The sequence below is a fragment of the Pinus tabuliformis genome, chromosome 8, assembly GCF_031772625.1.
Source record: "Pinus tabuliformis cultivar Carrire ecotype Pingquan chromosome 8, CPIR1, whole genome shotgun sequence".
NCBI lineage: Eukaryota > Viridiplantae > Streptophyta > Pinopsida > Pinales > Pinaceae > Pinus > Pinus tabuliformis.
Window position 1 is genome coordinate 1,115,309,666 of NC_142294.1, and position 26,247 is coordinate 1,115,335,912.

Sequence of the window (26,247 nt, forward strand, 5' to 3'; positions counted from 1 at the left end):
AGTGCAAGAGGCACAGAGAGCGTTGCAACAGTGCAGGATGGCACAAAGAGGTTTGCAACGGTGCAAGATGCAGGGAGTTGTTGCAGCAACGCAGAGGTCAGTAGAGGGAGCACTTGTTAACGGCAGAGAGAGCTTCAGCATCGGAAGTATTTCTAGCTTGACAGGGATGTCAGTAGTTAGGTGGATCAGTTACTTACTTCTCAGTCACTGAGTTGCATTGCAACAGCAGTTAGTAGTAGCACGATGCAACATGATGAGAGGGGGTTGCAGTGCAGATGCAGTGTTGGGAGAAAGGACCAGCAACAGCACGAATGCAGAGGGAGCTATCGTACGAATGCAGCAGTGGCATTGGCAGGGCCACGGGCAGCAGTACAGGATGCAGCAGTGGCAGTGGCAAGGCCATGGGCAACAGTACAGGATGCAGCAATGCAGAGGATGTTGAGCGAGGAGGCCTAGCATCAGCATAGGTACCGGTGCCGTATAATCAGAGTGATGCTCAGTGTGGAGTATTACTAGAGCACAGTCCTCGCTAAGAGGGAGTGTTGATTTGGGGTAGCATCGGATGTGCTCTATCCATGAAAATTGGTGGAGATGCTAAAGCACATGAGATCTCCAAGACCCAGAAATGGTTTGACAGATTGTACCTGGTTTGGGAGATATTAAAATAATTAATATTTTTAATGGAGTTCCTAAGTCTAAACTTAGGAAAAATAAAATATTAATGGGTATTAATATAAAACTGGGTTAGAAGGTTCCAAAAGTCATGGATCAAGCCAAATCTAATCTTAGCTATTGATTAGAGATTTAATCTCAACCGTTGAAGGAACAACAAGAAAAGTATAAGAGGAGGCTTGAGGGTCAGTTGGAGAATACACCAAAGTGATCAATCATTCGATTTGCTAAAGCGGGGTTGCTAAGCAAAGTCGAATCAGTGATCAACAGCGAGGGGTAGTGAGTACTGGACAAAGAAGCAGAGATAGTGCTGAGAGACCAGCGCAGAGGCAGAGAGCAAGACGCAGAAGCCAGAGCAGGCCATGCAGAGGGCAGGAGTGACGCAGAGGGTCCCAGAGGCTGCGCAGTGCCTCAGAGGGCTGACGCAGAGGGTTGTGAGGCTGACGTAGAGCAACAGGAGGCTGACGCACTGCTTCAGAGTTGCTAGAGAGGGTTTCGTGGGACAGGTTTTCTGAATACCTGTTTCTAAATAGAGAGGTATTACTACCGGTTGGTTCTCTGTCGGGTGAGCCAGTTTGGCACCAATTGTACTCAAGGATATACTGCATAATAAATAAACCCTCAGAATTGTTGCACCGGTTTTCCCGCATTGGGTTTTTCCGGGGACGAGTTGTCAAAAATAAAGGTGTCACTTGTGTGTTTGTTTTCTTTCAACTGTTGATCTATAGATGTTGAGACTGTATTGTGTTTATTTCGTTATTTATATGTTTTAAATAACTTGTTCAGAATTAACAAGTAGAAGAAATAAACCAGAAGAATACAGATTAAATTTCTAACGGATAGACTTAGAAATTTCAGCAAAAGTTATATTGAAGATAACTATAGTATGTTCATGTTGATCTTCAACCTAAGATACAGACAAAAACGCAGATCTTTTTGGTGGAAAAACACCTAAGGATGAACATCAACTTAGCATAATTGTTCACGTTTTAGGAAATTTAATAGTGGCAAATGTTGAATTTTGTAGTTATGGTCGGTCTTCATAATTTATATTTTAGTTCTTGTAATGCATAAAGAATTTGCAAGACATGTTCTTCATGTCATTTTGATTATTTAGCCCTTGAAAGAATTATTGTGATACATCTTCTTCATGTCATATTTAAAGGAGAAAATTTTGAAATTTCGATTTTGAATTTTTGGCTCCAAAATAGTCAAGTCCGCCCCAGTGAAGAGACACACCCATTTGCGAAGGCAAAACATTATATAAAGGCATTCAACTTCCTCCCCAAAGGCACCATTCGACCTCACACAAGAAAGAAGCTTTTGGGCATCCAAGCGAAGGACAAGAAGCACAAAGAAGGACGAAAATATCTCTCTCTCTCTCTCTCTCTAGCTTGCATTTCTCTCTCTATACCTCACACGTGTGAATTCTGCGTAGCATTTTCTGGGTCGGCCGAGTTGCAGGGCCAAGTTATAGGGCTAAGTTGCAAGGAAGTTTGAAGGCTTGACTTGAGGGTTGTGGACCAGGTTTGACCATAAGCTTTGTTGGTCAGTTTGACCTCATAGTTGACTAGCAGCATTAGATGTATCTCTTGTTGAACTGAAGAATTTCTCTAAGAAGAAGGTTGCTTGGTTTTTCCCCAAGTGCGTTTTCCCAGCATAAATCTTGTGTTCTCTTTGTGCATTGTGATCTCTACTGTCTTTATGGTTTATGGTTGAATTTTTGAAGTGTAATTGCTTAATGATAAACTGGAATTGTTAAAAGAAGATATATATATCATTAGAAGTAATTACTAGTATTTCAGAAATATTGTGCTTGTATCTATTGCACTTGAAAACTCAACATGGTATCAGAGCTTAGGTGACAAAGAAGATATTGATATCACTCTTAAAGAAGCTTTGGTAAGAGATCACTCTTGAGAAAAATCCTATATCTACAATCTATTTGCTTGTCTATGACTATGGGTTCCCATATGAAGGCAGAAAACAAATTAGAAGGAGCTACAAACTTTAGGGCTTGGAAAACAAGGATTGATCTTCTTCTTGCAAAGGAGGATCTCTTGGGTATTGTGAAAGGCAAGGTCACTGAACCTGAAAAGGATGAAGAGAAATTAAAATTTGGGGCATGGAAAACAAGGATTGATCTTCTTCTTGCAAAGGAGGATCTCTTGGGTATTGTGAAAGGCAAGGTCACTAAACCTTAAAAGAGATGAAGAGAAATTAAAATTTGAGAAAGATGATATTACAACTAGAAGTATCATTGTAGATTTTGTTAGAGATCATTTGATCCCATATATTGTAAATCTCAACTCCTTAAAGAAAATGTATGATGCCCTAATTGGTTTGTACACTATCAACAATATTGGTCAAGCAATGATTTTAAAGAATGAGCTTTGTGATGTTAGAATGAAAAAAAACGATATTATAGCCTCATATTTCATGAGGATTTCTCAATTGAGAGATCAACTTCAAACAATTGATGAAATCATTCCCAGAAAGGAACTAGTAACTACAACACACAATGGTTTACCTAAATCATGGGATCCATTTGCAGCAGGAATATTTGCTAGAAAAAATGTGCCAAAGTTTGATGAACTATGGACTACGTGTACTCAAGAAGAACCAAGACTCATATCAAGAGGAAAGATTCAGAGATCCAAAGAAGATGACTCTCAGGCATATGCAGCACGTTTTAAGAAGGGTGGAGGAAGAAAGAAGTTTGGATAAGTTTGGATTTCAAAGAAGAAATGGAGGAAGAAGAAATGAAGAAATAAGATGTGAAGAAATAAGACCTGCCCCTCAAGGAAAGAGATATATGTCAAAAGTACAATGCTATCAATATTACAAATTTGGTCACTTTAGACACGATTTCCCTGAAAGATCGAATGATAGAAAGAGAAAAGGAAAGTAGCATGCTTCTATAGCAGATTTTGAAGAACTTCCAAAAAAACATAAGAATGAAAATCCAAGTAATAAAGAATTTTCCTATTTCTCTTCTCTTACTGGTTCCATTGCATATAGTGAAGACTTATGGCTAGTAGAGGGTCATTTGCCCAAACCGGGGGAGTCCTCGCTTGACTTCAGGGTGTGTCGAAGTATTTGACGCTCCAGATCAGGGGGACTATACAGGGGCAGCGTGTGTCAATCCTGGTTGACAGTGGAGCCAACCACAATTTTATTGATGCCCAAATGGTGCAGCGTAGGGGCATCCAGACAACTACATTTGAGAGGTTCTCAGTTTTGGTACCTAGAGACTGGACTATGCAGTGTACCAAGTATGTGCCCGGGTTGACCTTGAAGATGGGGAACTACTCACTCACTGACCATTTCTTTGTGGTTGATGTCCCAGACACCAATGTGGTGTTGGGTGTCCAGTGGTTGTATGCGTTGGGGAAGGTCACGACTGATTGGCAGAAACTCGAGATGGAGTTCCAGGGTCCGGATGGGAAGCCAGTAATACTGAGGGGCATGCACTCTTATCCCCCTCAGACAGTTTCAGCCCACCGGATGGAGGCAAATCTGTGCCATGGAGATGTGGAGTGGGCAGTTGAGCTACGAATTTCGGAGTTGGGGACAAAGACGTAGGTCATACATCCAGATATACTAGCCCTGTTGGAGAAGCACCAAGGGGTTTTTGGGGATGTCCCACCAGGTAGACTGCCAGACCGTGGATTTGAACACACCATTGAGCTAGAACAGGGGGTGAACGCAGTCATCACCACCCCTTATAGGCATCCAAAGGCCTATAAGGATGAGATAGAGCAGTTCATTCAGGAGTTGTTGAGGATGGGGCACGTCAGGCCTAGATCAAGTCCATTTGCTTCTTTCGTGGTGCTGGTGAAGAAGAAAGATGGGACGTTGCACATGTGCATAGACTACCGGGCTCTCAATAAAAAGACCTTGAAGAACAAGTACCTCATCTCGCGCATAGATGAGCTGATGGATGAGCTTAGGGGAGCTAAATACTTATCTAAGATAGATCTGCACTCAGGGTACCATCAGATTTGCATGAGGGAGCAGGATATTCCGAAGACTGTCTTTCGCTGCCATTACGGACACTTTGAGTTCTTGGTGATGCCCTTTGGGCTAACCAATGATCCGGCCACATTCCAGTCCTGTATGACTCACGTGTTCCATAGACAGCTGAGACATTTTGTTCTAGTCTTCTTCGACAACATACTCATTTACAGCAGAACATGGGAGGAGCATCTTCAGCATTTGGAGGAGATGCTCCACATACTTGAGGAGTAGCAGATGTATGCGAAGTTGTCCAAATGTGAGTTTGGGCTAATAGAGATGTTGTACTTGAGGCATGTGATTGGGGAGGATGGAGTGAAGGTGCATCAAGAGAAGATTCGGGAAATTCTAGATTGGCCCACACCCAGGAATGTGACGGAGCTGAGGGGTTTCCTGGGCATTTGTACGTACTACCGGAGATTTGTGAGAGGGTTCTCATAGCTTGCAGCACCCCTCACAGATTTGACGAAGAGGGGAGCTTTTGTGTGGACGCAGGTGGCAGAGGAGGCCTTCACGCGCCTCAAGAGGGTCATGAGCAATTGTCCGGTCTTAGCCTTGCCAGATTTCACACGGCCATTTGTGTTGGAGTGCGATGCATCTGGTGAAGGGATTGGGGCCGTTTTGACACAGGGGGACCATCCTATTGTGTTTGAGAGCAGGAAACTGCAGCCTCATGAGCGATTGCACTCTGTGTACGACAAGGAGATGTTGGTAGTGATGCATGCACTGGCCAAATTCAGGCAGTATTTAGTGGGCAACCGATTCAAAGTGAAGACGGATCACAACAGTCTTCGCTTCCTCCTTGAGCAACAGTCCTTAGAGGAGAGGCAGCAGAAATGGGTGAGTAAGCTCCAGGCTTACGACTTTGAGATAGAGTATGTGAAGGGAAAACACAACGTGGTAGCTGATGCCCTCTCTAGGAGACCCGCAACTCTATCTTTGATGGATGTCACATAGGATTGGAAGGCTCAACTATTGGTTGAGTACTCCAAGGATAGACAGGCCTGCGACATTTTGGATGGCATGCACCGAGATGACCAATTCCGGGTGATGGACAATGTGATCTACTACAAGGACTGGATTTATTTAGTGCCAGGATCTCAGTTGAAGGAGAGGATCATGCAGGCAGCCCATGATTCTCCACTAGTAGGGCACCTAGGTTTCCTCAAGACATACCGTACCGTCAGGGTGAGGTTCTCCTGGTAGGCTCTTAAAGGAGATGTGTTGAAACATGTGAGAGAGTGCATGGATGCTAGAGGAACAAAGTGGAGCTGAGTCACTTGGCCGGTTTGCTACAGCCGCTCCCCATTCCAGAGAGGAAGTGGGAGAGCATATCCATGGATTTCATCACAAAACTTCCCACAGCGCAGGGGCGAGACTGCATCTATGTGGTGGTCGATAGACTGACCAAGTTTGCCCACTTCTTTGCTATGCCAACGAGATCTTCAGCCTCCCAGGTGGACGATTTGTTCTTTCGGGAGGTTTTTCGGTTGCATGGTCTCCCCAAGACCATTGTGAGTGATAGGGACAACAGGTTTATGGGGGATTTTTGGTAGGATTTGTTCCGGTTAGTGGGTACAGAACTTACACCCAACACTAGCTATCATCCCCAAATCGACGGACAGATAGAGATCGTGAACAAGTGGCTAGAAGGGTACTTGCGCAACTACGTGACTGGATAGCAGAGAGCATAGGTCAAGTGGCTACACCTCGGGGAGTTTTGCTACAACACTAATCACATGTCCATCGATATGACCCCTTTCTGAGCACTTTATGGGTATGATGCACTTTCTTTTTCTGACATGGTGTTTGGAGATAGAAGGGCCCCAGGGGCAAGAATTGGGTTCAAGAGAGCCAGGAGATTCTCCGAGCTCTCAACAACAACTTGCAAGTGGCCCAGAATCAGCAAAAGGTCTATGCTGATAAACACAGGGTCAAGAGACACTTTGAGGTAGGGGACATGGTCTTCTTATGCCTACAGCCATACAGGAAATCTATGCTCAAGTAGAAAGGGGCAGAGAAGCTTCGCCCACGTTTTATGGGCCATATAAGGTGCTCTAGAAGGTGGGAGAGGTGGCCTACAAGTTAGAGATACCTAAGGAGAGCCGGATTCACAACGTGTTCCATGTTTCATGCCTGAAAAAGGCATTGGGACAGCATATCACAGCAGCGGTTGAGTTGCCTCCCTTGGATGATGAGGAGCACTTGGTTTTGACACCAGAGATCATATTGGAGACCCGAGAGAAGAAGTTGAGGAACAAGGTGATCTGGGAGTACCTAATCAAATGGAAGGATTTGCTAGAAGAGAATGCCACGTGGGAAAGTGAACAAATCTGGGAACATCCAATTTTGCAGTTGCTTGGGGACAAGCAACATCCGGGAGGGGAGGACTGTAATGTCCCTTACTAATAATTTTCCCAAGGTGAGGAGAAAATCAATTTTGGAAATTTTGATATTTTTGCCTTTAGGCAAATATGTGGGGGAACTTAGCAAAGGGCGGTCGAAGTACTTTTAGTGGATTGTGGGGGCCACTTACCCACCCAAAAATACGCACCCCATGAAGGCAATTCAAATTTCCTAAGTGGGGATCGAAATATTTGATGGGACCCATGTGGGGCCCAAGGGAGCAAGCATAAATAGGATGAAGTGAGCAGCATTTGAGGCTTTTAATCATTTAAAGAATTTCATTGTTTCCTTGGTTGTTTAGCTAAGCTACAAAGTGTTGTTCAGCACAAGAGCTTCCCAAGGAGTGAAGCTCATCCCTCTCTTCGGTGGACTTCGAGTGCCACCCTAGGAGGGATTCCATTGCCCACATCGAATTGCCATCTTGTGGAGGAGAATTTTCAGCAGTATAGTAAGTCATACACCCAGTTTGAACTGCAGATTGGAGGGACTGTGTCATCCTCACTCAAGACTATGTAGTCATTAGAGAGGGACTCTTGGTTGGAGGTTTAGCTGGAGGATTTGGGAGCTAGGTTGCGGAGAGATTGTTGGGAGCCTGATTTGTGGAGGTTTCCAGTCTTGTGGCAGCAAGTTATAGCAGTTTCAGCTGCAAATAGTGAGAACCAACGTTGGAGGAGGGCCAATCCCTAAGGGGTCGAAATTGGCAAGTCAAAACCAAGGAAAACCCTTTCCGGGTTTTTCTGGGTTTTTGGAGAGGAGTACATCCCCAAAGTTACAAAAAATTCTAGGTTGTTTTGAGGGGGTAAATCAGAGCCAGAAGTCAGCCAGCAAAGCAGTTCTGAGGGAACAGCCAAGTGTTTTGGAGGCAACAAAGATTACAACAGCTGGGCACTATTGTATCATCCACCTGAGGCTTGTAGCTTGCCTTGTGCAAGCCCAGGTGCACTCCTTCCATCTCATATTGTGCTCCAGCAATTATAATTAATGAAAATTGGCCAATTTGGTGTTCCGGGCAAAATTTATGTTTACATGTGTGTTCACTGAGTAAATTTCTGTGTTGTACTTGTTGCATGTCTTGTTTTCTCTGTAAATTTTTACTTTGGAACATTACATAAAGCTCAACAAGCATCAACTCAGACTTAACCAAAACAAATTGGTGACTCGAAAAATTTGGAAAAAAATAGGATAATCAAGAAAAATTGGAGTTTTTTGCAACATTGAAATTTCACTAAAGACTCAACAACACAGGGGCTTCACTGTGGTAGCAATACCATACCATGTGGATTCATACTGGGGGATATTTATTGAGGAAAAAATGACAATATATATAGGGGGTAGATGATTTTTATATTGGCAAGTATAAAAAATGGAGCCCAAAGTTAATGAAAAAATATAAATGGGTATAAAAAAATGTTAATGAAAAAATGGATACCTACAATACCTAATGAAATTAGGGGTGTTTAAATTGGGAAGGTGTATTTGGTTCATATTGATAGGGGGTTAAATAATGTGATTTTTGGAGATATTTTCCAATATGTAGTCAAATTAAGGGTATTGTTTAATATGCCACGAACACATGTGATATGTCAAAGGTTCATTGAGTGAAGCCCCCATGATCAACAACTAAAAGTTTGAAAAGTTTAGGAGCGTATTAGGAGTCATAAACAACAAAATGTGAAAATTCCTGAATCTAACACATCAAAAACCCCTACTTCAATTACTGGTTTACAATCTCCTACTTGTTCTTTACATTAACAAGTTATTTAATTGCATAAACATCGAAGTAAACACTATTGCAGCCTTCACAAATATACAGATCATGCACTGAAATAAATAGAGACAATAACACAAGGGACACCGTTATTTTTGGACAATCGTCTACGAAAAAACCCAATTCGGGAAAACCGGTGCAACATATAGAGGGTTTGTATTATTAAGCAGATTTCGTGAATACAACTAGGGTGCCAGAAATGGCTCACCCAACAGAGAATATCCTCGGCAGTAGTACCTCTATTCGGAGACAGATATTTCGGCAAATCAGCAACCAGATGATCAAACCCCACAGTGACTCTGGCTGTTCCCTATGCTGGACAGCGAAAGCTGCTCCAAGCACTGCTCTGGAACTGCATCACTCCTCCAGGAGTTGCGTCACCCTCTCCCGGTTCAGAGTCTGTTGATCTGCTCCCAGTCTGCCCCACAGAATCTCCCCAGCGCTGCCTCTGAGGCCCAGTGTCAGCCTCTATGGCTTCTGCGTCACCTGTGTCAGCCTTCTGCATCCTCTGCGTCAACTCTTCAGCCTCTGCGTCAACCCTTCTAGGGCCTGCGTTGTCTCTCCCGACACTGTGTTGCCTCTCTACTATGTATTCTTCAGCCTTGGACGTAAATCCCTTGCTGAACTACCCCTCACTACAACTTTGATCACTAACTCGATTTCCTCAGCAAACCTCGCCCCAGAAAATTGAATTCTTTGATCACTTGGTGTATCTTCAACTTACCCTCAAGCCTCCTCTTATACTTTTCCTGTTGACGAATCAATGACCGAGATTAAGTCCCTAATCAATGGCTAAGATTAGAATTGGCTTGATCCTCGTCATTTAGAACTTTCTCACCATATTTTATTAATACACATTAATATTTTTATTTTCCCAAGTTTAGACTTAGGAACTCATTAAAAATATTAATTATTTTAATAACTCCTCATCTGGGTGAAATTTCTCCAAATGATTTATGGGTCTTGGAGATCTCATGTGCCTTAGCCTCTCCTACAAATTTCATGGCTAGAGCACATCTGATGCTACCCAAAATCAACACAAAATAAACCTCAAGCAGGGGTGTTATATTAATAATTGATGTTATGTTTATATTGTAATATTTAAGCTATAAGTTCGAGGGAGATTAACACATGATATTCATCATTAGACATTAGACTGTTAGAGTTGGCACAAAGTAGTCAATGTAGTCTTATAACACTCCCTTTTCCCTAGCCATATCTCTCTGCTTAGACCATTGTTCCTTTTCCTTGCATACGATCTATATTTATGACATCCCTAAACTACCTCCATTTTGCATCATTTCTCCTCCCTCTTCTTGTTCTATAATATCTCATGATGACATTAGGATAGTCGTCAAGATCATGAGCATCAACAAACTTGTTGATGAGGAAGGCATTCAAGGTGAGTTCCTCAAGCCTGGTATCCACTCTCTTGATTTTCACATTACTAATTTGTTTAAACATGTTGTTTGTTTGAATTTCTCATTGTCATAGTCCTACCACATCATGCACCCCATAAATTGGGGGTTATTTTAGATCTCAACAATAACAAGATCATCATGATTGCATACACATTTTGCCAAACTATATGATACAATACTTCATATGTGGTTATAGGATGAACTAGAGAGGACATACCTTGAGTTGAATGGGTAGGCAAGATTCCACCGGAGTAACAAACCATTGACCACATTTTCACTCATTAGGCATTATTGAGGAGGCCCACCATCATTCTTCAATTTTTTTCTATTGCTTTGAAGGCTTTTGGAAGGTGTTTGAATCTCTTTTGAATGTGGCCTCATTCAAAATGTAAGACAACATTGGCATTTCAAAGACCCTTTTCATTTCCATCATAAGACTATATGAGTCCATACTTTGTTGTACTCACACTATCCATGGCCTCAAATTTTATTAGAAGCATCATAAGGGTTAAATAAGGCTTTCCTCTCTTTCCAACTCTCTTTGGGATCCATATTAAAGAGTTGGAGTCCTTCCTCATAAGCACATATAGGAGGGTGACAATTGTCTTCTACGCCATGTCTAGATCTTCTTGTTTTTATTTTCCTACAACATGACCCTCTTCACCACCTCACTATAAGGGGTGTAAAGATAGATTAACTCCATATCCAACTTCTATGATCTTCAACAATTGACAATTAACACCAATGAGACTAAGATTATGATCTCTAATGTGTTTCAATGTGCTCTCTCTTATTAGCATATTTACTTCCAAGGTCACAAGATTTAGATTACTACAACCTACACACAGTTGAAGTTTAATTCCATTAAGCAAAATTTGACTATGAATGTTTAGATGGTTGATTTCCTTTTCCTTATCATTATCTAATACAATTTTTTTAAATGAAATGCTGGTTTTTTTTCAAATTTCTACTTATTTTGTTGCTATTCTAAATTTCTATGGTTTCATGTTTTAATTTTTCAACTTCTTTAGTGAAAGAGTACTTTTCAATTTGTAATTCTAAATGTTTATAGAATTACTTCAAAAATTCCAATCTAAATCTTGTTACTTCTTTCTTTGAATTTGTTACTTTATATTAATATTATGTCACGTGATTTTATTGTACAGTGATTAACTTTATAACAAAATAGTATTATGAATATTATGTGCCTTTGAGAATGTTTTTCGGATTAATCACATCATTAGTTGTTGGTCGACGTTTTGAACCATCTAATGTGATTCATCCTCAAGACAAAGATGAAAAAACCGATCGTATAAATTACAGAAACGTTAAATCAGAGTATCTAGTCATTATATTATCTAGTATTAAAAAACAATCAATTAGTTATAGAAACTAACAAAAGACTATATATTTGGAAAGAAAAAAATAAAATAAAATATCGAAAAAAAAATGAAAAATTAAACTAAATAAATATTATATTGTTATATAATCAATTCCGACTATACTTAGAAACTAAAATAATTATTATACTAATATAAAATTACTATTTTATGATATCACTATATGATTCATTAAATTTATATATATTGTATAATATCTTAAAATATATTAATTTGAAAAAAAATAAGGTTAAATAACATGAACATTGAGTTCTAAGATTTCAATAATTCTAAATAAAATTATAGAATAAAGTTAGAAGTAGAAATAAAAGAATGAAGAGAAATAACCATTATATCGAACAACATAAAAAAATAAAAAAATAAAAAATAAAAAATTAATATATATATATATATATATAACAATTTGAAAAAATATATCAAGATATAAATCTATGATAATAAATTTAATATAATCAAGAAAAATATAATTTTTATAATATATATAAAGTAAATAATCATTATATATTTATATTATTATATGATAATAAATTTAATATAACCTACAAAAATATAATTTTTATAATATATATAAAGTAAATAATCAATTAAAAAGAATATCATATTCATTATATATTTTTATTTATATTATTATTAGAAAGAAATACAATATTATCATAATATTGTTATGTTTTATAAAAATATGTGAACATAGGGAACAAAAAGAAGCAATATATAAATAATAAATTAAAATAAATAACTAAATAAAAATAATTTATTATATTAAATAAAAATGAATTTAATAAAAATAATAATAATAAGGGGAATTTGAGACCATTATGACAAGATGGTAGGAATCTAATTCTTAATTTCTAACCATCGTTCATGTTGAGATTATTCGCATGTTTTTCAATTTCAATGGCCTCCTTAAACTTCCTATGATGGAAGTGATCAATCCTCACAATGACTCGGGAATCCTCAATGCAAATATGGTGCTTGGTCTTTTGATTTTCCGCATGTTCAGCGATAGCTGAGGAGTGGGAACGTCTGTGTTTAATGTCTGCAGCATGTTCTTGAATTCTATGATTAATAGAGTGACCATTTTCCCCATGTATAGAATCCCACCGGAGAAAGGGATTGAGTAAACCCCTTTCATGTTTTGAGGGTTTACCGGGTCTTCAACGGATTTAAGGGAGATTTTGATGGTATTAAGAGGCTACAAGGGAGCTGAGACTTTTTCCTTTTTAAGAATATAAGCAATTTTATCAATGGTCCCATGGATGAATGGAAGTTGAACATTGGAACTGGTTCATCGTGGCCTTTTTTAATCCTAGGTTCTTTAGTGGCTCTTTGAAAAGCCCTCGGACCTTGATGTTTGATATACCCATTATTCTCGAAATCATTCAGAAGATGGGATTTCTCATCTTCCAAGTGATTGTTATCCGAAATTCTAGAAGCACGGGTAACTAGAGCATTTAGAACTCTGACTTTCTGCGTTGAAAAATAGTGATAACTGACATAAAAATATTGTTCCGTGTGAATTTTTTACGAAAAACTTGATAAAACAAAGAACTATCTTCCATTATGCGTCTTTGTTTTTTAAATAATAAATAACATTAATTAAATAAAAATTTTGCATGTTAAAAATAAACCTTGTATCAATATCATGTGTCCTTGTTTTCTAAATAATAAATAACATTAATTAAATAAGAATTTTACATGTTAACCTTGTATGAATATTATGTGTCCTTGTTTTTTAAATAATAAATACCATTAATTAAATAAGAATTTTACATCTTAAGACATAAAGTAAAAGTAAAACGTTACCCTAGCTAGTTTGAGAGTTAACCTTTTACCCTTGAAAGTTCGATTGTCACTTTTACAATGTTTTCTTGCGGCAAGACTCTGGTCGTATTAATGGTGTAACTATCCTACCGAACTTTGATTATAGTTCTTCCCTACATCGGCATATTTTCATCTCCAACGACGATCTCTGTAAACTTCGATGATTCAGACGGCCCTCGCGACTTTTTATTTTTTATTTATTATTTTTTTTAAATATGTTTATGATTTTTGTAGTGATAACTGAGTAGATTACGTGAACTATTATGGGGAAGTTTTCAAAACTTTTAACGGATTTAGATTGAACAAAATTTTCCATTCGAATCACATAAAAAATTAAAAATAAAGTACGGTAGAGTATCTCATTTTAGATACATATATTTCAACGGGTGACATATATTTCAACGAGATCACCCTTTAAAAAAATAACATAACATGAGATAACTATAACTAAACTGAACATAAATACACCACAGAAAATAAAATAAACACCACGTAATGTAGTAAACAACAACCGAGAAAACCATAAACTAGTCAAAGATGATTACTGATGATCGACTAATTTCATTTTTATCATATTTCAAAGAAAAGTGACCTTTGGTGGCATTTTTTTATTGGTGAGCATCATAATTTCAATGATATGTGTCGGCGCTCTCTCACAATGGACATGGCATGTAAGCCAGCTTCCATGTGGCAACCAACAGGGATGGAGACACGCACGTACGCAGCTTCCATGTGGCAACAGGGACGGAGATTCCGTGTAGCAACCAACGGAGATGGGACACATACGTAGGCAACTACGATGAATGGATCCTACCAACTTTACCCGAACATATGGATTTTTAGTTGCAATTGTTGTAGGGATGTTGGAGCAAGATTTGTATTTCAGATTGTCTCTAGGTAGTTTATTTGGGAAGTCTGTGTTATGTAAAATTATGTGGGTTATGAAGATTTTATTATTCAAAACCTTCCGGATCAACAACAGTCAATTATTTCTTTTCACGGTTGTACACATGAGTTCGAGCGATGATATGAATGTTAAAGGCCGGACAACTTTTATGTGTTCGAGCCATGGCATGAATGTTCAAGGCCGGACAACTTGTATGGGTACGGCATGGTTAAACTTGTGGCTGCTAATTGAGGTACCTAACACTTATATTTCCCACCAATTAACTTTTGTATGTAATGATGTTACTCAAGTCGCAGTGTTGTATAATGACGAGATTGGCTGAACGATTCAGCAGTAATTCTGTCCTACGAAGTTAGGTTTTGGCAGTGGAATAAGCGTTGGTCTTTTTGGTTTTCTTTTCTTCATTTTAAAAATTATTAAAAAAAACAAAACAAAACACAAAGGTTTTTCTGCCACTAGTAGAGTGGGAAAAATAATGGCCACGAGTCCATGAGTGGAAGTGACTCAATTCAGTGTCGTCTAAGATAGGATTTGGTATCAATGCTACAAACAATTGATCACTATTTACATATTCAATTTAAATAGGTATAGCGCTCACTCTGAGTTGGAAGGCAAGAGTGAGGTTGTTGGTACCAGGTCAGCCTACAATTACATTCACCGGAAGGCAAGAGTGAGGTTGTTGTTACCAGGTCAGCCCACAATTATACTCAACAGAAGGCAAGAGTGAGATTGTTGTTACCAGATCAACCCACAATTATACTCATTTAAGAGTGTTTTTCTCATGCTCGAACCCATTACAACAATAATCATCAAGGCATCAAAACTCATCATGTCATTAGTGGGAACATGAACATGAGTGGGGAGGAAAATAATCATTCTTCGCAACCACTAGTGATAAACCCAATTGAATATATATATATATATATATATATAATGGAGAATAAATTTATAAGGGAGAAGTTACTACCATTGTAATTATTACAATATTTGGTGATTTATATTAAATAATAGTATTAAATTTGAACCTATAATCTTAAAAATACATGTTTTTAAAATCCATTACATGTTTTCCACTGATTCGGGTGAGATCAAGGCAAGCAAGCCACCTTGGGATTCGGATGATGGACGAAGAGTCAAGACATAAGGCCGGGAGGCGACCATCAGTCAGTCTGAGCATGCGGGAACGGCGAGCAGTTAAGGCTCGAGCCACGCGAATGATGAAGGGAAAGGGTGCACGAGGGGAGAGGCATTTCGCCTAGGTGTTTTGGTGGGAAGAGACTTCGTCGGCGGGCATTTCTCCCCTGGGCTGGTATAGCTGGTTAGTTCTGTAGTGGCGGTGTTTCTCCATAGCGCTGGAGAGTTCGACGAGTTGTTGTTCGTCGACTCTATCTGCGTTGTCTAGCTGCATGGAAAGCGTTATTGGTTTCTTGTCTTAATTCACCACCGTGTCTACGGCATGTCTGTCGTAGTCGGGATAATGTAAGGGTTGTGGGCTGGTCTGGAATGGTTTGCTTTGGAGGTCGTCTGTATGCGGTTTCCCTACAAGAAGAATTCTATATTCGGTGTGTTGTTTCTATCTTGGTCCCAGTCGTGTTTGGCACTCTCCTCTCCCGCATGGGAATGTTTATCTCTATCCAAGGGTGTTGGGGTAGGTTAGGATTCTGGAGGCCTGAAAAAGGCAGTAGGTTATTTGTGCAGTTGGCTCTCCTCCAGGTTCTGTTTGTCAATTGTCTGGTCTGGTTCTATGAGTTCTATGGCATGGTTTGTTTGATGCCTCGGTTTGGCGAGGTGCTCTTTAATGTAAACAATTTTATGGGTTGTTATTGCAACAGCAAGGGATGGTTTTTTGGTTTCTTTGTGCAACCACTATTTCACCAAGTATATAAATGGTGGAGTGGTCCACCTAGGACAAAATTGGTTCTGTTTCGGTGGCTCAATCCTGACTTTGTCTGTCTTGTGTTGCTCTCTAATGTTAATGTAGCAGGTATTTCTAATTCATGTGTCTACTGTGACTGCGTGAGCAAGTCTCGGTTCAGGTTGGTGTCGTGTACCTTCACTGGCCTAGTGGTGCTCAGTTTGAAAGCGCTCTTTTTGTGATGGCTCGCGGTGCATTTCGTCGGTTTCTGGAGGTCGTGGTAACGACCGTCGCCAAAGGAAAAACATAGACAGAGTGTCACCATCCACTCGACCCCCAAAGAGGAGCGGTCGGAGCATCGATGCTCAGATCATCAAAGAGGCGGTGCAGGCCTATAATGTTGGAACTTTAGCTGATGTTAAGCAACTAATTACAACATGGGAGACAGAACTCAACCGACGGGCAACCGCGGAAGTTCAAGTGGAAGATTGGAGGGATCTTGTCTCGGACCCAGGCAACACCCATGAGCGTACCACCCAGTACAAGCATATTGTTCACTTATATTGGATTATGAAGAGTCTGGTGGCCAAAGCCATTATGACCCCTTAGATGAATGTAGGGAAGCTTAATCCGGGACTGCATGAAATTTAAAAAGGAATTACAGCAGATCCAGGTCCAGATTCAGCGATAGAACAAGCACCTTGGCCGCATTTAGAAACACATTACGTGTCTGCCCTAGTCAGAACTACCGAGTTCGAAAGCAAAGGACCCAGCCCCTGTGGAGTCCTCAGATTAGTAGATGTTAGCATGTTTAGCTTTGTTGGCTTTTTTGTTGGTTTTTGTTGTTATATATGTTGGTTACTATAGAATTTTGTAGATATCTAAATAGACACTGGTGGCTAGATATTCAGGCCTATAAGGCCTTGCTAGATAGACTCAAAACTTTCAGATTTTGGATGGCATACAATGTGTTTCGGTTGTCAACAGACCTAGTTTCCCATAGGGCAGTTTGAGGCCACCGAACATCTTTTTATGAATGTAACCTGCATTTATATTGAATGAATGGAGGACCTACCCAGCGTACAAAAAAGAAATCCATTACATGTTTTTAAAATCCATTTAAACTAAAAGATTAGAATCATTATTATCATATTGTAATGTATTAGTAAGTTATATGTAATATATTTACCTACATTAAACCTTTACGAAGAAGAGGAGTAGGTAATATTCATAAGCTTATCACTTTTTAAGTTAGTGGCCATTTCTAGCAAACCACTCCCTCTTTCCAAATTTTCATTGGACACTCTAGATGACCTAACTTTTCGAAAGTGATTAGAGAGGTTATTTAAAAAAAATGCATCCAAATGACTTAATCACACCTCCCCTCCTGATTGCTTTAGCCCTAAGATGGCAATTTATTTTGAGCAATTTATATAGCTTAGTAATGGTCTTACGGTCAAACCTAATATACAAGCAAACGTAGAATGAAAATCCTCAAGAGCTGCCTTGGTCAATTCAAGGTGGTTTCCCATTAGTGATAATGTGACAAGACAAGACAATCAAACAAAAATAGGTATCGCCCAATCAATATGATGTTGTCAAGAGAAACAGGTCTTAGAGAAAACGGATCAGAGAATAGGGATATCCATTCAATATGGCATTATTAGAGAAACTAGTCTCAGAGAAATCAGATCATGCAAAAGCATTTTAAGTACTGCCCCACAATTGTTTGTTCAATGTCATTCAAACATGTAACACCAAAACGATTGTTAATGGAAAATGGTGCATCAGAGGAAAAGACACATCTTTACTTGATATAATGTTGAGAAAAAGGTTTAGTTTGTGCTATAAAATAACAAATGGTTTAGTAAACGGGGTATTTGCTTGAACATGTGTCCTATAAACAATAAAGAGATAAAAGCTTTTGTTATGGATAAGTTCTGCGAGCGTACTTGGGATAAGGAGCTAGGGAGAAAGAAAAAGTATTATATTGAAGTGTTTAATCTCACTCATAATCATCAACAAAAAGCGTACATAGAGGTCAATATTTCTTGGAGAGCCAAAATTCATATTGCTCAGTTAAGGACTAATTCTCATCAACCCCGTTGTAAAACAGGGCACTGGAAAAGGCCAAAAAAACTGTGGGAGGAAAAAGTACGTATTTTTTGTTTTTCTGGAAAAGTGGAAACAGAAAAGCATTTCATAATAGAATGCAAGGCCTTCAAAGACAACAGGGAAAGTTATGCAGATATTTTGGCAGAGAGCTCTTGGGACAATCTATTTAGCAAGGGGTTTGTCGAGAAGCTGGGAGCATTTATTGTGAGGCTTCACAAGAAAAGGGCCGAATACAACAACCAGATGAAGAAGCAATCTGTCCCATAGGCTATCTTTAGCCTCGTAGACATTAAAATAATTTCTTTCTTTATCTTTTGAAGGAATCATCAAATCTTTTTCGAAGAAGGCACCATATGTACATTTTGTGTACTCACAATAATGCATATTTGTTACCCATAATCCATCCTGAATCTCTACAAGTACAAAAACATACTAAAATACTTGAAAGAACACACATCCTTATGCTGAACGCACCAGAAGAAACACATTTAACAGAGCATATTCTCATGCCAATAAAACAAACGGCATAGTCAAATGCAGAATTCATATGTATATAGGGTTGCAAATTTGAAGAAATTGCCAATATCAAAACATATCCTTGCATCAAATGCCCTTATAAGCAATTTTTAATTTGACATTGAACTCTAGCAAATCAAACCGCAGCAAGAAATAGTGGTAAACCTAGATGTTCTGCCTTCTACAACCAATTAAAACAGCAAGGAAATCATCCACTACAATGCAATTCTCAGAATTTAGGATTTTTTCTCGTTCTTTCAAGATTAGCATTTTTCATTTTATATGACAACTAGGAATTTACTGGAACTATATAATTGGATTCTCTAAGTTGCTTATTCAAAGGGATTCTATGCTAAAAGAGAAAGTAAACCATGAAAAATGAATGTGTCATGGATATACACACCAACCCCTCACATGTAGAAATCAAATCTACCCAGAACAAAATCACTCTAAACTACACTAGAATGATTACATTCTAATACATTATAACCAAGCAGTGAACAAAATCTTGTTGACAACATAGAAAAGAGATTCTATCTACCCAAAAAAAAATCACTCTAAACTACACTAGAATGATTACATTCTAATACATTATAACCAAGCAGCGAATAAAATCTTGTTGACAACATAGAAAAGAGATTCTTACTAAAACGATCAATTTGTTGCTTCCAAGTCATGACATTTGGTGGCAGAAGGCCACGTAGACCAAGCCGGTCTCTCTCTGTCAATGGGAAAGCTGTGCCCTGTCATCCCATTGTCTGAATCATCAATTATCTTAAGGTTTCTTGGCTTCTTTGATTAAAAAATGCAAATGCATCCGAAATAATAATGACTAGTTCTTGATGTGCAGAGTGGCCTAAAATGCAACCGGACAGTAAGAGTTTTTTTCACTATCAATTTATTTACAAATGCATACGAAAAGAAATTTTAAGCCAGAACTTTTACTTGCACTGCTGGTAACATTTACATCAACCATTCTTCCTTTTAAGCCTTGATTCTATAGCTTGAACAGTCAAAAATAATTCATAAACGCTAATAATCTAATCTGAAAAGTACATGCAAAGAAACACAATTATCTGGATAGAATATTACATATTTCCCAAAATACAGAGTATGTCCCATGCTGATATTTAGTGTCCAACACTTAATCTAATCATGACCTAGACCTAGGACAAAGCCTTGCGAGCATTCTTAAAAAAAACTAAGAAAATTGTACTACTTTGTCATGATGTAGTAGGCAGTTGTAATGCCCCCAGAATATACTAACTCACTTGCAAACAAAATCTCTAATTTTTTTCTTTTAAGCATTTTTACTAACATTTTTGCAAACAGTTATTTTCTTCAAACATTTGACATAAAAATAATAAGCCTGTTGATTTGGGGTAGCATCGGATGTGCTCTAGCCATGAAAATTAGTAGAGAGGCTAAAGCACATAAGATTTCCAAGATCCAGAAATGGTTTGGGCAGATTCTAACCGGTTTGGGAGATATTAAAATAATTAATATTTTTAATGGAGTTCCTAAGTCTAGACTTAGGAAAAATAAAATATTAATGGGTATTAATATAAAACTGGGTTAGAAGGTTCCAAAAGTCATGGATCAAGCCAAATCTAATTTTAGTCGTTGATTAGAGATTTAATCTCAGCCAATGATGAACCAGCGAGAAAAGTGTAAGAGGAGGTTTGAGGGTCAGTGGCAGAACACACCAGAGTGATCAGTCATTCTATTCTCTAGAGTGGGGTTTGCTAAGAGAGATAGAATCAGTGATCAATCATTCTATTCTCTAGAGCGGGGTTTGCTAAGAGAGATAGAATCAGTGATCAGCAGTGAGGGGCAATGAATACATAGCAGAGAGGCAGAGTTGGTACCAGAGAGACAACGCAGAGCCCGGAGAGGTTGACGCAGAGGCAGCTGGGTGCTACGCAGAGGCAGGAGAGGCCAGCGTGTGTGACGCAAAGGGTCTAAGGGCTGACGTGGAAGCTTCAGAAGCTGCGCAGAGGCTAGCAGAGCTGATGCAGGGCCAAGAGGCAGTGCTAAGAGGATTTTGTGGGACACACTGGGCGCTGGTGAGCCGGGTAGGGTGACGCAGTTCCTATCAGAGTGACGCAGAGCAGTGGAAGCTGCAATTGTTGCTGTGGGATTGTTCATCTGGTGATTAATCAGCCGAATATCTGTCTCCGAGGAGAGGTACTACTGCCGAGGGCATTCTCTGTTGGGTGAGCCATTTCTGGCACCCTGGTTGTATTCTGAAAACTGCATAATAATAAAACCCTCTGAATAGCTGCACCGGTTTTCCCGCATTAGGTTTTTCCGAGGACATTGGTCCAAAAATAACGATGTCACTTGTGTGCTTGTTTTCTTTCAGTTGATGATCTGTAGATGTTGATACTGTACTTGTGTTTATTTTCAGTATTTACATGGTAAATAACTTGTTAAGTAATTAAACAAGTAGGAAGAAATAAACCAGATAGTACAGGAAGAATTTCTAATGAGTTAAACTTAGAAATTCCAACAAAGCCTTACTCCATGAAATTATAATACCACCACTTGATAATTTTAGTCACTAAGATTCACCAAATAAACACCAATTGTCTCAGCCAATTTTATTTAACTAGATCAGGAAATTATATGAAATAATATTTCTAAAACCTGGAAACTGCTTTGGCAATCAATAAACTAGGCCTGCACAAGGAAGAATGCGACCTCATCAACGATTTGGCCCCCCAAGGAAGAATTCAGCTTCCAAACAAAGGGTTTGGCTTCCCTTTATTAATTTTGCCCCCAAAATGAAAGAACTCAGGCCCCAGGAATGAAGAACTTGGCCACCAAAATGTATTCGGTCCCCAAGAAATAATGAACTCAGCCTTCACAGTTCATTCAGCTACTGCCATGAGATTCGATCTCCATGAGATTGAATCGGCCTCCTTAAATTAATTCAATGTCCTCAACTAATTCAGCCTCCTTAAATAATTTGGCCTCACAAAATTTGCTCAACCACTGTTAGGAACTCGGCCTCTAGTATGAGAATTGTCTACCCCAATTAATTCGACCTCAAAAATAAGAGCTGCTGCAACTTGATGAATCAATGCTCCCTCTAGCTCCTACAATCTATGGCAAATGAAATTCTTCAGTTGAGCACCTGCGAGGAATCATTCCTTCTTCTTGACTGGCTAGGGTGGATATGTCTCACCATTGAAACCAATCTTAACCAGCTAGGGTGGATTAGTCTCACCACCTAAACAAATTCTCATAATCATTTCACACCCTTTACTCAAAGCTCCAAGAGCTCAACCAAAAACAATTCAGAAAAATAACCAAGGCATACTCAAAAGTGAGCTCCAATTGTTCTTTTATAGCCTTTATCATTAGAATACCATGGGTTATTAGAATACCATGGGTCATAAAAATACCATGGATTACCCTTTTTTACCTTTTTTCAACTCAATAATATAAAGTGACTTTATAAAGTTTATTTATTTTTCTCCACGGTCACTTTTTTATTTAATTATTCACTCACTTATACATGTTGTTCTTTTCACCCGAGTGACATTCAAACAATTAATTGATCCCTTTTCCCCCCTATAGCCTACAGGAATCAAATAAGCAACTAAATCAGTCTTCAGAAGTGATCATTTGGAAGGGACATTACAGTCCTCCCTTCTCGAGATTGCTTTCCCTCAAGCAATCCCAAACCTGCATATCAATTCCATGATCCCAAATATGCCTATAGAATGCTCCAACATATATCTGCTACAACATCCCAATACAACCGATCCCAACATCATTGTCACACTTTGCCATACCACGAAGCCATGCACTACAATGTAAACCACTCATAAAAATCCCTGGTGAAGTTGAAGGACATAGCTACTCATGTCATTATCTTATTTACATCATTACGTTCCCCTAGCTTTGCTACAAAGGCATATTGTTTGTGTAATGTCCCTTTCCGAGCAATGACTATAGAGGAATCAACTTATTAGCCTATCTTGATTCCCATAGGATATAGTCAAAAAAAGGGGATTGATTAATTATTTAATGTCACCAAGTGGAGAAAGCAACATTTCCAAAGTGATATTAAATAATTAAATTAAAAGGTGGTAAAATCAAGTGACCCATGGTATTTGGGTGAGGAAAAATTTATAAAAAGAAGATAAGAGCTCATTTTGGGGATATGATTGGAACTTTTAGGAATTGAATTCAGAAAGCTCTTGTGGCTTGTTGTATCCCTAGTGAAAAATTAGTTTCGATGGTGAGACTAATCCACCCTAGTTGGCTAAAATTGGTTTCAGTGGTAAGACTTATCCACCCTATCTGAACCAGGGGGAGGATCACTCAAGTTCTCCATAAGGATTTAACGAGGAGAAGGAAGAAGTTGTCAAAGATCATGGAGCCAGAAGACATCATCAAATTATCCATTGCAATAGTTCAAGGATTTTTCTGGGCAAGTCAAATTTGATTGGAGAAGACTGAATTCTTTCTGGAAAAGAAAAATAACTTTAGAGGGATGACTTTATTGGCGGCAGACCAAATCACTTATTAGGAAAAATTAATTTGAACGCAAGCTGCTAGGTTAGGGTATAGGGTCAAATTTAACTTGGGGGAGGGTGTTGCCTTGTTGTGAGGTCTTTCGCGTGGATTGAGTCTCATTGCATCAAAATCTAACCTTTTCCATGGTTAAATCTCCTTCTTTAGGGTTGACGTCACAAGCCCTAGGTATTTTTGCCCTTGGAAACACTAAATTAGCACCAAGGCTTTAACTTAGGGCTTGTTGAAGGCTTGTGGCTCCTTTTGGTGATCACATCAATTTTTCACAAGCCTTTTCTTGGCCTTACACACCTTTGTAAGCCATTATCATTGATTATTCCTGAGACCCTGGGTCATAAGTGCCTTTGATAAGCGTCTTGAAGAGCATGTTATTCCTAGGCTTATTCGATTGTGCCTTTGTAATATTCCTAATTAGCCATGGCTAATTGGAATATTCGATTTTGCTCAATTTTGCCTTCTATAGTTATTTATAAATAAAAAGGTGAGGAAAGGGGGACATAACTCACTTTATGAATAAAGTCACTCCCTAGTAGCACAACGTTGTAACTTAAAAGGGGAGCCAAGGGGGCCCAAGGACCACGTAGAGAAGGGGCCCACGTAGACACTTGGAGGGACTGCGCAAATGGAGAAGGAACACGTGGCAAGAGAGAGGCTACGTTGGAGGAGGTGGGCCTTAGGGTTTGAAAGAGGCCAACGCTATAAAGGAGAGAGGAGCCTCCTCATTTTGATCATTCGATTATGTTGCATTTGAGCTAGTCACTTCGACTTAGAGCACGCTGGCTGTTTAGCCTGTCTGCAGCACTGTTTAGTGCATCAAGTGTCTCCGTTCGAAGATCTCACCCTTAGCCCTGGGGGACTTCGAGTGCCTGCTTGGGCAAGGTGGTTTCATCAGTCTTTTGCAGGAGGAGCGATCTTTGGAGTTGAGGAGGAGCTGAGCATTTGATGACTACGCAGTCTTGAGAGGGGAGGACGCAGTCTCTTTTGGTAGAAGCTTCGGACTAGGTTTGTGTGGACGATTTGAGCTTGGAGATTGAGCAAGGGATCAACCCTTGCATATTGGAGGATTTTGGCAGAGTTTCGAGTAGAGTTTTGGAGGATTCTCTTCAGGGGCAACAAAGAGCCTTGAGGTATTGCATAGATCCCCAAGGGGGCGATTTTCGAGGGTCAACTATTTTAGAAAAGCTTTCTGGGCTTTCTGGGTTTATTGAACAGAGACTAATTCCAGGTTTCAGCATTTTCTGAGGAGGGGAACAGCCCCAAATCCCCATTTGATTCCAGCAGTAGCAGCAGCCCAACGGTTCTCCGGCAGTTTGGACGCAGTTCAGAGAGAGGCAATTTCCTTACCATTCTGAGTGTATTTCTTCACTTGCCTTGTGCAAATCGAGGTGCCATCTTTCTGATCACCTCTTGTACTATTTCCATTACTCAGTATAATAAAATGGCTTAGCATTTCTCGAGTATCTGCTTATATTCCATGTATATATTATTGTATGTTGCACTACAGTTATTTCTCTGGTTGGAATTTGCTTGTGTTTGAAGGATATCTCTGAGAAGGGATATTACAGTGGTATCAAAGCATAGATCTGGCTCAGCCTGTGGAGCTAGCAGTCTATGACACCGAGGGAGAAGCCCTATATCTGTTACAGACATAGAAAATACAGAGATATCGAGCGTAGGTTGGAGAACACCTACGGAGAGGGAGACTGTGTTCAGGTGGTGGACACAGAACAGGAGGAGCCTGTGGTGAACACAGAACAGGAGGAGCCTGTGGTGGACGCAGAGCAAGAGGATCCGATGGCAGATGAGGACAGGAAGAGATTTGCGGACATGCTCCTCAAATCAGTGCAGGATCTATCGAGGCAGATCGAGGTGATGGGGCAGAGATTCACAGCGGTGGAGGCTAGACAGCGTGAGAACCCACAGGTTTTCCAGGTTGGTGAGGGATCAGGTACATCCCACCATTTGCCAGAGCAGGGTGCCACTCAACATGATAATATTCAGCAGATGGCCTCACATGCCCCTACACGCTCTACCATGCCCACTTTCCTAGGAGCAAACACAAGGGCCGAAGCCCAGCAGGAGGCAAAGCCCGGTCATATGGGCGATTATTTTGCAGAGTACCAGGCCTATGGGTAGGAGTTCAGGGATGCTCTCTCATTCAAAGACTTTGTTCAGCTCCAGCGGGATAGTAGACCCCGCGACCATCACAGAGGATACCGACATTATCATGATGGAGACACTCACCGCATAGCTAGTAGATTCCACTTGCCTACATTTGATGGCTCATCAAACAGTTCGGCAAAGTCTTGGGTGGAGAAGTTGGACATCTATTTCCAGCTTAACCAGATGTTGGAGACAGAGGCCATCAAGATGGCGACATTACATCTGGATGGTGAGGCCCAGGACTAGTGGTTCCATGGGTTGGTTACACTCGGACACTCCACAGTGACGACATATGCCGAGTTCACCAGTAGACTGATAGAGAGGTTTGACCAAAGGGGTCCGGAACAGCACTTTGTTGAGCTGACGAGGCTCAAACAGACCGGGAACCCGGAGACCTACATTGCAGACTTCTTGAGGGTTTCAGTGATGGTGCCAGATCTATCCGCAACACGAAGGATCTACATGTTTGTTGAGGGGTTAGCAGAGCCACTTCAGGGTCTAGTCAGATACACTAGACCAGCCACACTCCAAGATGCTATTAGCAAGACCCGAGACTTACAGGATGCCTTACCCAGGGCCTAGACACCTTACCCCCAGAGACAGGATTTCTAGCCTAAGGGGAAGGATGTGAGGATTCC

The 26,247-nt window shown here is 39.7% G+C and overlaps 1 protein-coding gene across 2 annotated transcripts in view; it reads right to left on the bottom strand.

The window, feature by feature from the left end:
* LOC149239248 (NAD-dependent malic enzyme, mitochondrial-like) overlaps positions 1-26,247 on the bottom strand; it is a 525,613-nt gene that overhangs the window by 438,572 nt on the left and 60,794 nt on the right. Inside the window, exon 2 of one of the 2 annotated variants that reach the window (XM_089373361.1) lies at positions 19,545-19,641. In XM_089373361.1, the coding sequence (XP_089229487.1) occupies positions 19,545-19,641 (97 nt within the window). Of the gene's footprint in view, positions 1-19,544; positions 19,657-26,247 lie in introns of both variants that reach the window. The other variant, XM_089373362.1, reaches the window with a different exon arrangement.